The sequence below is a fragment of the Suncus etruscus genome, chromosome 10, assembly GCF_024139225.1.
Source record: "Suncus etruscus isolate mSunEtr1 chromosome 10, mSunEtr1.pri.cur, whole genome shotgun sequence".
Taxonomy (NCBI): domain Eukaryota; kingdom Metazoa; phylum Chordata; class Mammalia; order Eulipotyphla; family Soricidae; genus Suncus; species Suncus etruscus.
In genome coordinates, this window is record NC_064857.1 from 108,475,700 (window position 1) to 108,489,563 (window position 13,864).

The 13,864-nt window shown below is 40.3% G+C and overlaps 1 protein-coding gene across 4 annotated transcripts in view; it reads left to right on the plus strand.

Moving 5' to 3' along the window:
* Positions 1-13,864, plus strand: part of AMPH (amphiphysin) — a 280,138-nt gene that overhangs the window by 128,764 nt on the left and 137,510 nt on the right. For all 4 annotated transcript variants that reach the window (XM_049781869.1, XM_049781870.1, XM_049781871.1 and 1 more), the window contains exon 3: positions 4,737-4,791. In XM_049781869.1, the coding sequence (XP_049637826.1) occupies positions 4,737-4,791 (55 nt within the window). The remainder of the gene's footprint in view (positions 1-4,736; positions 4,792-13,864) is intronic.

Consider the following 13,864-nt stretch of genomic DNA (forward strand, 5'->3'; position numbering starts at 1 on the left):
GTAGAACAGACATTTAAAAAAATGAATTAATGAAGTATTTAAAGACCAAGGTGATGCAAATGACTACCTTACATTTGGGGAAAAGCAGGTAAAGAGGTGGTGTAATACGGGTCTTATGCTTATGTTGGAAGTACAGGTTTTCCCATTGTCTTTTGGATTTTTCTTGTGATGTGTGGGTTCCCAGGCACCTTTCCATCACACCCCTGACCTTCTTTAGATTGGCAAAAGATTTGTGGCAGGGAGGTCTTGGAAGAGTTCTTGCACTGGGGATACTTTTGGGACTAAGTCCGGTTTCAAGTAACAGTCCACGTTAGGGGAGTTGGTAGGGAGGGCCTCGCAGCATGAGTCCGCAGGGGAGTTGGCTGCCTTTTCTTGTAGGAAATGAGGTGTGGGTTTGACTGGGTGTCCCTTCGCTTGGGTGCTGGGTACTGGTTCATTGGGGTAGGAGGTCAATCTTGATGCCTAATAGATTAAGGACTAAGGATGAAGAGTTTTAATACAGTGGGAGGTCTGGATGGGATAGAGGGGTGAAGGGATAGTTGGATTTCCAAAGTGGGGAAAGGGGAAGGTATATGGAAGGGGTAGGAAGGGAGAAAAGAGAAAATACATTAGAAATGGAGAAGAGAAAAGGAAAAAAGTAAAGAGAAGTATAGAAAAGAAAACAAATAAAAAAGAAAGTAGTGAGAAGAGAGGAGAAAATAGCAAGGGAATGCTAGTTTGCTTGAATATGTTCGATGAGTAGAGCCTGTAGTTTAAGTCTGTATGTCACAGTTACTGCTTCGGTGGTCTGACTGGTCATGTGCTTCAATTCCTAAAAGAAGGTAAAACCTAGAGATAATATGTATGTTATAGAGTTTTCTCAGGACCATCTCGTCGTGCAAGCTAGGTATGGTATCTCTTGTGACTGAGCCCCGAGCTGCCATCTTAGTTTGTCCACCCTTTATATCCAAGAATGCCTATGGACTGAAAAGCTGAGAGGTTATTTTAAATATAGTAAGATAAAGACATTAGAACATAGTATTATGGGATGTTTACATTGGAGTCAGTGATTTCCCGTGGTGTTCTTTACCTGTGATCTTGTATACAATATCTAAGGGATTATTGTGGGCCTTTCAATGCTGCTCTTTCTGCTGTTGCTGTTTTCTTTGTGGTATAATGTATAGTCAAGAGTTTGTGTTGTTCCTTTTTCATGTGTTTTGGGCACTGCTCCCGAGTATATGTTGACTATTACAGTGTTTAGAGTTTCCACCCTGTTAAACCCTGTTATTTAATTGTTAAGTATTAGTTGTGTATAAGATGTATGTTCTAGGTGCTTCAGAATAGTGCTACCATTCTGTGTTTATCTTTTGTCTTCTGACGTACTTCGTTTAACATAACATGTTCTAGGTCCATCCACGTTGCTGCAAAATCTGTGATTGTATCATTTCTGACTGCCATGTAATATTCCATTGTGTATAGATACCACATCTTAATGATCCATTCATCTGTTGTTGGATATTGAGGTTGGTTCCAAGACTTGGCTATTAATTCCGCATCACAACAGGTAGTTTAATGGTTGTAAAATAGTTTTTTTTTCCATTTTCTGCCTCAAATATCTCAAAATTGATGTTCCAGAAGATAGTTTAGGCTTGTTTTGTGACTCTGTATGCCCCAAATAAACCATTAAGTACCTCTATGGCTCAGATTGTTCCATCTTGAGAAATATGGGTTTTGAATATTCAAGACTTTCTAGGTGCTCTTTTTCTTTTTCCTTTTTTTTTTTTTTTTTTTGTTTTTGGGCCACACCCGGCGGTGCTCAGGGGTTACTCCTGGCTGTCTGCTCAGAAATAGCTCCTGGCAGGCACGGGGGACCATATGGGACACCAGGATTCGAACCAACCACCTTTGGTCCTGGATCGGCTGCTTGCAAGGCAAACGCCGCTGTGCTATCTCTCCGGGCCCCTAGGTGCTCTTTATCATGTTGCAGGTTTTCCCCTGGTTTGAGTCTAGAACTTTCCTGATCCATTAACAATTTTGGTATCAGGTCTTATTTTCTCTAAACTACTTGTCATCTTTTAAAACCAATAATTCTGGGTTTCACTGGCATCTTGAAATTTTATTTTGCTTCTTTTTTATCACCAGATCAGCACAGGAGCTTTCATTTGATAAGCCATTTATTTCTTCTAATCTTTCCAATTTGTGTTTCTTTATGAAATGTTCCTATAAATGCCTTACAGCTTTTTTTGTTCACTGACGGCTTGCTTCTTTTATTAATTAGATTCATCTTTCATTACCCATCTTTCATTATTTGTACTATTAATGGAAAGTCAATATATAATACTACATAGGGTAGGTTAAGCTTTGTTATCAAAACTACAATGTCTTTCAGCAATAAAGGTTCATTTCTCAGCACATATGAATGTTAACTTCACTTCCTGGTTCTTTCTCTCTCTGGTAGAGACTTGAGAAGCAACAACCTGGTCTAGAACATTCTGTGGCTCACACAGAAGGAAAGGAAAATATAACTCTACATGATGGCTCTGATCTATGTCTCTCAAAACTGCCTGGTGTCACTTTCAATCACTTGTCATTGACTAGGTAAAATTCTACAGAAGAAGCTAATGTCTCAGAGATAGAAGAAATAATCCTCCATTCAAAATAGATCTGGAAGGAAAAGCCAGAGTAGATTTGGCAATGATAAAATCTCTTAAAGCTTTTTTTATAATTTTTTATGTACTCAGAATATACATAGTACCTGCCATGTGATAGATTTTCAGTAGGGAATGGTCCTTCATTCCTCAAGTTTTTTGTTTCCATGATGATGTTGACGAATATTGATGGACTCGGGGCCCACCTTCATATCTCTGTTATGGTTTATGTTCTAGAGATCCCTCAATGGTTTGTGTTTTTAGCTGGCTCAGATAATTTTACCTTTCTATTTTGCTTTCTGAATGTCCATATAATATAATACCAAATACCAATACCTCTTGTTACAGAGTCCTGAGTCTATCATCCACAACTGAGCGGCGAGTTGCCTGGCACCATAAAAAGATCTGGGGGAGTGAAAAAGAGCATGTACGGACCCTGTAGTTATTCCCATGACAGTAAGCTTCAGGGGTAGAGAAATCCTGTATCTCTTAGACCAAGGAACTCCCTTTCTGATCTCCCCAATATTTACTGTGCCTGTGCAAAGAAAAAAGGCACATTATTTTTTTCTAATTGCAATTTTTGTTAAATGATTATTTAGTTAAATGCACATACTTTTAGGGGCCACATAAATAGGAAAATGCCTCATCTATGTATGGCCAATCCTGGTTTAATCTGCACATATAGTTCCCTGAACATATCCAGGAGAAATCCCTGAGCTGGTAGTAAGCCAAGCAGTGTGGGTATAACCTCCATTATTTTGTTTTTTGTTTTTTGGTTTTGGTTTTTGGGTCACACCCGGCGGTGTTCAGGGATTACTCCTGGCTGTCTGCTCAGAAATAGCTCCTGGCAGGCACAGGGGACCATATGGGACACCGGGATTCGAACCAACCACTTTAGGTCCTGGATCGGCTGCTTGCAAGGCAAACACCGCTGTACTATTTCTCCGGGCCCGTAACCTCCATTATTTTAATGCACATATTTTAATATGTTTATGCTATGTTTCTACAGACCTTATGGTTGCCTGCACAAGGGCACTAGCACCTGCTATTTCCAAGCCCACTATACTGACTGAGAGACACTATCCAAATATAGCTTGCTACCAGGGAGATTTCTCTATTAGGTTACTTCTCTGTCTCCCTTGTCCACTCTAGGGAATTCACTTACCCCAGGAGCATTTTCCAATCAATAGCTGAGGCCTGGATGTGCACCCCAGGTCGCTGTTCTTCCTTCTCTGCCTAACATCTCAATGCTTGGATTATTCCAGATGAATTCACTTGCATTCCAATCCTGGTCACAGAGTTACTAAGGGGGAATCTAAATGGTAACAGATTCACACTTCAGCATTTCTATTCTAATTTAATGTTTTTTTTTTCTGAGTGATGCCTAATAAAATTGATAATTGGAACTTTACTAATACAAATTGATAATTGCACATTTCAAAAAATTAAGTGAGAATATAGTCTTAATAATGTTGTAGTCTTAATAATGTTTCTGGGGTCAGAGTGGTAGCACAGTGGTAGGGCGTTTGCCTTGCATGTGGCTGACCCAGGATGAAGGAGGGTTTGATCCCTGGCATCCCATATGGTCCCCTGAGCCAGGAAAGACTTCTGAGTGCAGAACCAGGAGTAACTCCTGAGTACTTCCGGGTGTGGCCCCCAAACCAAACCGAAACAAAAAAGATATTGGGATATTTTATTTTTATGATAAATAATTGATCTGGTTTGTATTTTAAACTTGTAGTCGCGATCTTCACTTGAATGAGCCAAATCATAGGCTTTCAACAGCAACCTGTGTCTCAATGGCTGCCGTGTTAGACAATGGTGATCAGTGTTCACTGTTGCAAAGCATGTCAGAATCTATATTCCTGGAATCTTGAGACAGCACAGCAATCTAGGAGGGGTGTCATGGATTTTAGTTTTCAGCAAAAGCTTGTGTTGTACTTTTAAATGGATAACATTTTTTATAAATATACTGAAGCACCATGTCTCTGTATTATTTTTGTTCTATCAAGAAGAGGTTTTGAACTAATAACTCAGACAGCTTGCTTCATGCATGCTTGCATGCAAGCTGGAGATGTAACAATTCTTACATCGCTCTTTGTTTTCCAGGCAGAAGGTACCAGACTTCAGCGAGAGCTCCGAGGATATTTAGCAGCTATCAAAGGTAATGAAAGTTCGAGTTGTTTCTTCATACTGCCAAGTGCAGGTTCTTATTATTTAGAAGTAATCAGACTAACTACTAGTTGCAAAGCCTTTGGATTTCTGGCAGGCTGTAGACTTGAGCAGGTGTTCCATTGTAGGGTCTTCCAAGTTCTCACTGAAATGATAATCAGAGATTCAAGGATAAGTGTCTGTTATTCTGAGAATGAAGAAGAAGCAACTCTCAGGAGACAGATATCTAGGAAAGTCATTTATTAGAATGAGCTTTAGACTTGGTTTTAAAAATGCTGTAGTTGGTTTATATCCTGAGGGAGAGTCTATCCCAGAGGTATAATACTGACACACTCACACTTAATCTGCTAAAACAGAAGGTACAAGGCCTGTTGTAGAAGTCAGTAAAGGCCAACAGAGACATTCTATTTCTCTGTACTCTCTGGGACTTGTGGGAACCAGCTGCCCCTGAGATTCTGCCACTGAATGGGCTCATTTATTCTTCTTTTATTCTTCTTCTTCTTCATCTTTTTGTTTTGTTTTGTTTTGGGGCCATACTGGTAGTGCTTAGGACTTACTCCTGACTTTGCATTCAGGGATCATTCCTGGTGGGGCTTCTGGAACCATATGGGATGCTGGGAATCAACTTGGGTCAGTTGAGTGCAAGGCAAGCACATTGCCTGTTGCACTGTTGCCTCAGTCCTCTGTCACTGAATGGGCACAGAGAGACCCTGGTATTGGCTTCTGACCTTAACCTTAGGAAATTGCATGAGGCTGCCGCCTCATCTCTGTCTGCTGTCATTATCACTCCTGCAATGAGTCACATACAAGTGTGTCCATGGAGGAGAGAGGTCACCAGGATGAATTTAAATTTTGTGTAGAGGGAGAGAATCTGCTGTAATCTCACATCAACTGACTAAATACTCGGCAACAAGAGGATTTTCTACCCTCACTCTTTTACTCTCTTCTCAATTCACATATTAAAGGGATAAGTATTTCAGGAAATGTTTTAAATAGACAGAATAAAATGCTATAAATATAGTCTTTTGAAAGATAAGCTTTTTGTGTAAGGGCTGAGATAGAAGCTATCAAGAGACGGGTTGATTTCACCTCATAATCTGTACATTTGTTTATAAAATCATTATTTTGCCATCATTCTGTGGAAGTTCACTAAGATAAAGAACTCAGAAAGTTAAAGGAATGTAAGTTGATCACAAGAAAATCCCAGTATAACATGACAATAAAATTAGCCAAGAAGGAGCAACAGATAGATTATAAATGTGAAAAATGCTTATGTGATTTTTATTTAATTTAATAACCAGTAAATTTAGTTATTTAATATAATCTCTATTAGTAGTCAAATAGCATTATAAAAATAGAGAAGTTATTTTTTTCAAATATTCAGAAATGTTAAGAATTGGGACTGGAATGATCACACAGTGGCTAGGGTGTTTATCTTGCACACAACCGACTTGCATTTAATCCCTGGCATCCCATATGGCCCTCTGAGCCTGCCGAGAATATTTCCTGAGTGCAGAGTCAGGAGTAACCCCTGAGCGCCACTCAGTATGACCAAAACCAGAAAAAATTAAAAATTGTGAAGCCCTAGTATTTACAAAGTTATAGGCCAAGTACACTTTGATATCATTGATAGCACAGTTGCTTTTTTGGAGAGAAATTTGAAAGAATTCTTCCAATGATAGTTTTTGGGCATGTCTGTCTGACCAATTTATTATCATAAAATAAATTTATAGGAATTTATCCTAATCATTTTAGATGGGTATGATAAGTTGATTTAAATATTGATAAACAATGAAATAATTTAAATTGTAAATGAGATAAAAATCACAAATCTGTTATAAACTATATAATAAATTTAGTAAACTTATTTTTTATGGCTTTTGTGTCATCTGCTAGTTCTCAGGGCTTACTTCTTGCTCTGCACTTAGGAATCACTCCTGGCAGAACTCAGCAGACCATATGGGGTACTGAGAAGTGAACTGGGGCCAGCTGCTTGCAAGACAAGTGGCCAATCCATTGTTTTATCCGTCTGTCCTGTTATGAAATTAATTTTAAACAAATTGTCACTTGGTTTTGTATTCCAGGCATAGGATTTCATCCCCAGTTAAATGGTTTGTCCAGCATCTTTTGCCTAGGACACAACAGGGTCAAGATATAATCATTAGAGGATATCATGTGAGTGAAATCAGCCCAAATAGTTCCTTCCACAATTCGGACTGGAGCTAAGGGCCCTTTGCCTCGATCTTGAGGGAGACAAATCCACGCTTGATCTCCAGCATTCCTTTTCATTCCCTGAGCACCACCAAGAATCACTCCTGGACCAATTGTCAGGAGCCGTCTGTAAGAACTGCCAGGTCTGGTCCACCCCTTACGCAACGCCTGTGCCCCTTGCCTCTGCAAAGCAAAACCAAACAAGAAATCAAAAGGGCTCTTACTTTCTCCCAGGGGTCTCCCACTCAATTGACCTGGGGGCCGCAGGAGGCAAAGTCGGGGTGATCCTGAGTGCAAAGTCAGAAGTAAGCCTTGAACATGGGGGGGTGACCCAAAGAACTAAAACAAAACAAAACAAAACAAAAGATTCTTCTAGGGCAGGGCCACAAAATGTTGTACGCTCCGCGAGTTTGACTGATTTGGGATTTGAACATGAAAAGACATTATTTTAAGCACAAAATTTTCTGTAAGTCTACTTATTTCTTTTAATGTTAATGAATGAACACATTTAATTTCTTTTTAAAAATTTTATTGATTGATTGTGCTTGGGCCACACCCAGCAGCGCTCAGGGGTCACTCCTGGCCCTGCACTCAGAAATGACCCCTAGCAGGCTGGGGAACCATGTTGGATGCCAGGAGTCGATCGGATCCTTCCCGGGTTGGCCCCATGCAAAGCAAATGCCCTACTGCTGTGCTCTCTCTCTGGCCCCACATTGAATTTCTTTCCCACCTCTCTTTAATTTTGTTGATTTATTTACCTCTGCCTCATGAGGAGCATGGTGTAAGTAGACTGATATAATTTCTTTCCTTAATGTGATCTAGTCAGCTCCAGAGGCAGCAGGTGACACATTTTTTGTTTGTTTTGTGTTTGGGCCACACCCAGTGACGCTCAGGGGTTACTTCTGGCTCTGTGCTCAGAAATTGCTCCTGGCTTGGGGGACCTTATGGGACTTCAGCTACGTGCAAGGCAAATGCCCTACTGCTGTGCCAATGAACCAGCTCCAGTAGGTGGCACATTGAAGCTGGCTTCCTTAGGATTCTGCCATGTTTTCTACTTATACTGGTCATATGAAAGAACCAGCATCTGGCCATACCTTTCCTCCAACAAACTATGCTGATGTGAGCATGAAAATCCTTAGACAAGATCTCTGTTTATGTGGCTCAGCTTGTTGGAATGAGTTTTTCAGCTCCATTCACACATAATGTCCAGAAGGCCAGTGGGCATGCTGCACTTCCCAAACCTCCCAATTACTTGACCATGGAATGTTCTTTTCTTCTCAGTCACAATGTTCCCTAGCGACTATTTCTATTCTGAAACACACTTCAAGACAAGGGTTATAAGTTAAGGAGCTCCTAATTACATTTTCAAAGTGGATCCCTGGCTATTTTTGGCCCAGTTTTTTTCCTAAAGTAATACTGCCAGTTAATTGTACTTAGATCTGACTTTGGTCTGACTCACTGCAGGGAGCTGGGTAATTACAGCTGGCAGCTTTGGGGCACCCCTCCCCCCAGTTCTCTCCTTTCTCCTGGAGTTGCAGATGCAGTTGCACCTTGTTACCCCCACCCCCCATTCTTCTTTCGTAACCTTACCTGCTAGTGAGACCTGCCCATTTCTGCTAGGGGTCTTTGGGAGCTATTAAGAGGTTCACTTCGGGGGCAGGAAGGAGATTGATTGAAGGAGATTGAGGAAGAAAGAAGCAGCAGGAGGAGAGATGACTGAAAGGGGTGGAATGCAGGGCCAGTAATGGAGATGGCTTGAAATGTTTTAAAACTTAGGAGTCACCCATGTTGGCTAGGACCTTGAATAAAGCTTCATGTCTCCTGAAACCTGACTGATGTGAGTCTACCTCGTTGCCACCCTGCACCCTCAAACCCGCCAGCTGAAGGGGGTTGGAGACGTGTGGGCTGGGCCTGCAGAGTAAGGCCTCACCCTCCATCACCCTCCATCACCATCCAGCCCCACCCAGGGCTCATATTCTACACACCTCATGGTCACAGAAAGCAACGTTATGGAGGTAGCAGCCTGCAGAGTGATAGGCCTTGAGCTGATGTCTAGGGACAGATAGCAGGAAATCACTAAGTCTCAGTTTTCTCCGGTTCTGTATCTGTGAACTGCCCGTTTGTTTCTCTCAAACCTGCCCCTGGTTCTACAACTGGAATTGTGTGAAAGTGAGTTATCTGTTCTCTACTTTTGAGTGTTAGAGTCACCTTCAGGGCTTTACTTTCACTGATGCGTGGATGGTCTCATATGCTCGTTTATGTGCCAGCAAACATCTCACTGATATCCTCTCATGGATTGTTCAGGAAGATGGAGATAAAGAGATGCACGTACCATCATGCCTTGACTATGAATTTATATTTCTTTTAGCATGCACAGTAGAGCAGGAAAGAATGTTATAGAAACACAAAAATGCATATTCATTGGGTTTCTGCATTTTAAACTATCAGAACGGGGGACAGGTGAACCCTTCAATGATGACTCTTTAAAGGGATTTGCACAGGGAAGGAAAATGGTGGTAATACAAATCCCAGAAAGAGGATTTTGTTAGAAGGGCCATCTGGCTTGAGGAAGCAACATGTAGGTCTGGAAAGAAGAAGGAAGAAAGACTCTTAAGGGAGCAAGTACTCAAAGCAGGTGGAGTTGCTCGAGCACTGTGCAAAGGCATTCAGTACTTGTTTAAGGCTGTGCTCATGTACATCACACCCTACCAGGGTTGATTTTGTCAACAGGAAAGGAATCCATATAGGATTTGAGGCAAAGCATGAATCATGTGATCAGAACAGCAATTGAGAATTGTTTTGTGGTAGTGTGGAACTTAGGATAGAAGAAATAGAGTGACGAAGATACTTGAAGCTAAGTCCATTTGCTTCGTAGTAGTATTAGGTGCTCAGTGATTGAGCATTTAGCCTCAGGAACTGATTGATATAAGCTTTACATTTTTTTCTTCTGGTGCTAGGAATAAGCTCAGGGCCTTATACATAGGCAACATGGGTTTTTCCAACCCTACATAAACATTCTGCCTTCCTTCACATTACAAACTCTGAGATATATACTGTACTGCTTTATTTAAGTAGACTGGAAAACTGGTTGGTTTGCCAGAGGTTACAGAGATGGCATTGATACACCAACATCCCAACAAAAGCTAATTGATTGCAAATCATATTCTTCATATTTTAATTTTTATTAATTTAAATTGATGTCATTTCTAAAGTTAGTTAAGCTTTGAATCCACTACCAGTGTTGACCTCCCCCCACCAGTGTCCCCCGATTCCATCCCATGCCACCACTTTTTACCACAGCCTGTCATCACAATAGGCACTTTTCCAAGTTTGGTTGTTAACGTTTGTGCCTATGACTTCATTGTTATTGACTCTGGCTGGCTTTGATATTTAGTTCTCTCTGTTCTTAACATTACCAATGCACCTGAGACCCCTTGGTTCTTGTCTCTCTCCCCTCCTTCATTCATTTTCTTTCCTTCTTCTCACTACTCTGCAGCCAAGAGTGTTCTCAGCAAGTCTTATTTTATCTATTCAATTTCTTCTTGCAGTTTTTCTCAATACCACATGTAAGTGATATCATCCTGTATTTATCCTTTTTCTGGCTTCCTTCATTTAACATGATGTCTTCCAATTCTATCCGGGTAGTAGCGAACTACATAATTGCATCCTTCCTTACAGCTCTGTCATATCCATTTTGTATATGTACCACATCTTCATAATCCACTAATATTTGGACCACATCATAGTCTTTATTTTTGTCAGGCTGCCACCAGCATTTCTGTAATGATGGCTGACATTTGAATGTTTCTTCTGCGTAAAGTACTTTGCTTGACTCTTTCTGTGGATTATTTCATCTGACTTATGTAATAGACAATGAATTCCCAAGACAGGCTAGGGGTAGTAGGCATGGAAGGAGGGAATTTCACTTGAAAATCAGAGAAAATCAGTGTGTCTCGGGGCACATTCAGCATAGGAGAAGAGCTAGGATAGTGTCCAGCTTCCTAACTGGCAAACTAGGTGGCAATTCTGGTTGGGTAAAGGAGAAAGCATTGGTCATAGAGCAGGTAGAATTGAAAATATCTAGGAAAAGGTTGGAATTAATAGTGGTAATGGCCAGAATCAAGAAAAATGAACACCAAGTTCATGCTCTCATTGGGTGTGGTCTGGATGGTATAGTTACTATTGTTTGACTTGCTTTGATTCAACATGTTCCTTGGACCCAGGATGGCTTTCTGTTTTGTTTTAGTTTTGTTTGGAGTTCCTACTAGCAATGCTCAGGGGTTACTCCTGACTTGAAACTCAGGAATTACCCCTGGTGGTGATCAGGTGATGTTGTTGATTGAACCCAGGTCAGCTGCTTATAATAAGGCAAGTGTTATTGCTCCAGCTCCCAGATTGGTTATTTTGAGTTATCTTTCAATCTGCTGATTTTCCCCAATTCTTGCTTCTGTTCATATTTCTGGAGACTGTGGGAGAAAAATTTTCCCTCCTACATTTCTCTCAGGCACCTGCAGTCCTCAGAAATGGCTTTCTGCTAAACAGTGAGCAAAACCACAAGAAACTTGCAATAATTCATATATTCTTTTGCCGGCTTGTAGCTGCAGCTGGTATGTATTTCAGTGATGTTATTTTTAACTACAACATATACTCTAAAATTGTGCAAGCAAGAGAGCTCTTGTAGCAGTGCAAACTATTTGCAGCAAAACTCACTAGAAAATGAAAATAGAAATCACCAATTTAGTTGCAAATAGATTGGAACTAGATGATGTTAAAATACATGGCATGGTGAAAGTTCAGTGTTTTGAAGAGGAGAAAGTGGTTTCTTCCTAGTAGTAAAACTACTAGAAAATCATTCTATCTATCAACTATCAGATTCTAGATATCAATGCCAGAGGTAGTATTTCACTTTTTTCTACTTTAACTTGCCACATTGCTTTGAAGAGAAGTTAGCTTTTAGTTTTTTTTTTTTTGTTATGCTATCAGCAGTGTTGATCCTCAAATCCATAAAAGCTATGTCAATCATCCTTCCTCTTTACAACAAAGCTTACGTCTTGTTTACACATGTTTAATTTCTTATGCACCATTCTAGAAATAATTCCCATGTCAAAGTGAATTCTTGCTGAGTTCTGTACTGTGCTATACACACAGCAGCAACTAGGAGTTATTTTTAGCTGCGAATAGGCATATTTGTCAGAACATTGTGATTTTAGCCCCAGTGATTAAGGTTTTATAAACATTTTATTTTGAACATTCATAGGATTTTGGCCTTTGGGAGCTATGAAGGTTATGTCCTACAATGCTATAATTTCATTTTCTTTCTCCTAAGGACCTATTCTCATATTCTATAATTTCCAAAGATAGAAGGCAGATATTTGAAAGAAAATGTCAGTTACCTTTGGTATCTGCACTAGAGTGGAGATAGTGATTCATTTTTATTCTGAATGAAGGGTCGATCTGTGAGGACAGATTTGTTTGTACTACCATATCCCTCATGCAAGCATATGAGGGTTGCTTTGGGCACTTGGGGGTAATGCTGCTGTTCTCTCAGGGGTGACCCCATATACATCTTTTTTGGGTCTGTCTTTATCCTGTAGGTTCTTCTATTCAAGTTCACAAAGAATTGAGTCATGGGTTTTTTTTTTCTAAATAGTATATTTTTTCAATTTAATCATCATGAAATTACAGCATTATAGATGATTGGGTTTCAGGCACACAATGTTTCAACATCAGCCATTTATTTGCGGGTTTTTCTATGCTGCAGATATCTTGTGGCTGGTGGTTTGCTAGGTCCTTTTGACTGTGCACTGAGTCAGCAAGGTCACCTTCCACCAGCACAGCAAGGCTCTTCCCGGGACAGGTTCCAGGCTCCCACACTGCCTGTGACCTGATCTGCCTTCAGACCTCTAATGCAGAGAGATGAAAAGCCTCCTAATATCTTACCAGGATAAAGCTAGGTGGGGATGGGGGTGTTCTGGGCTTCCCACATCATCATTGTCATGAAATGCCAAATGGCATATTTCCTGTGGACTTTGATGCCTATTCTTTAAGAATAATAGTATCTTTGTCACTTCAGAGGTTGCCTTTGACCTGTCCTCTCTTCCCACCATTGTGATTGGATTGTGAATGTTCACACATTTCCACCTTTGATTCCCTGGCTGGTTGTTTGTGACTTGTGGTTTTTGTGTCTAGTGATTTTTCTTCTCTTTCCCTTTTATCCAGCTCCCTTTCCTGCTCATTAGGGGTCAAAGCTGACCCTGCCAGCCACTAGGAAGACTGGTATCACAGAGGGGCCTCCAGCCAACAGCTGGGAATATGTCCCTGTTGTGCCCTTGGCTTGAACTGCCTCCATGGAATCTTTCACTTTCATATTTTAGTTCCTATAGATGCCCCTGGGGTCACTCCTGATGAAGATTTTTCTGGAGACACTTTACTAAGACACTTTTGTTTTTCTTTTTTTTATCTCCTCCACCACCAAAAAAAAAAAAAAAGTTCTCTAAGACACTTTTCAAAGTTGTTTGACCAACCAACGCCAACACATCTGTGGTGTTCAGAGACCCTCACTTTTTTTTTTAATATAAATTACTTTATATAAAGACCACGTATCACATAGTTGATATAATTGATTATAATACATTTGTTTTCAGGTAAGTGTGAGAGAAATTATTAAAAAAATAAAAGAAAGGGAAAAAAGAAGAAAGAAAAAAACAAGAATACTGTGTCAAGAAAATTTGTGAAAATTTTGTATCTCACAATGAGGTTATTAAGTCATTGTCAGAAGGTTCATAAGACTCTCAGATTATCAAAGGTGGGGTAGAGAGAAACTGGAAAAGATTTAGTGATACTTGATGTCATCA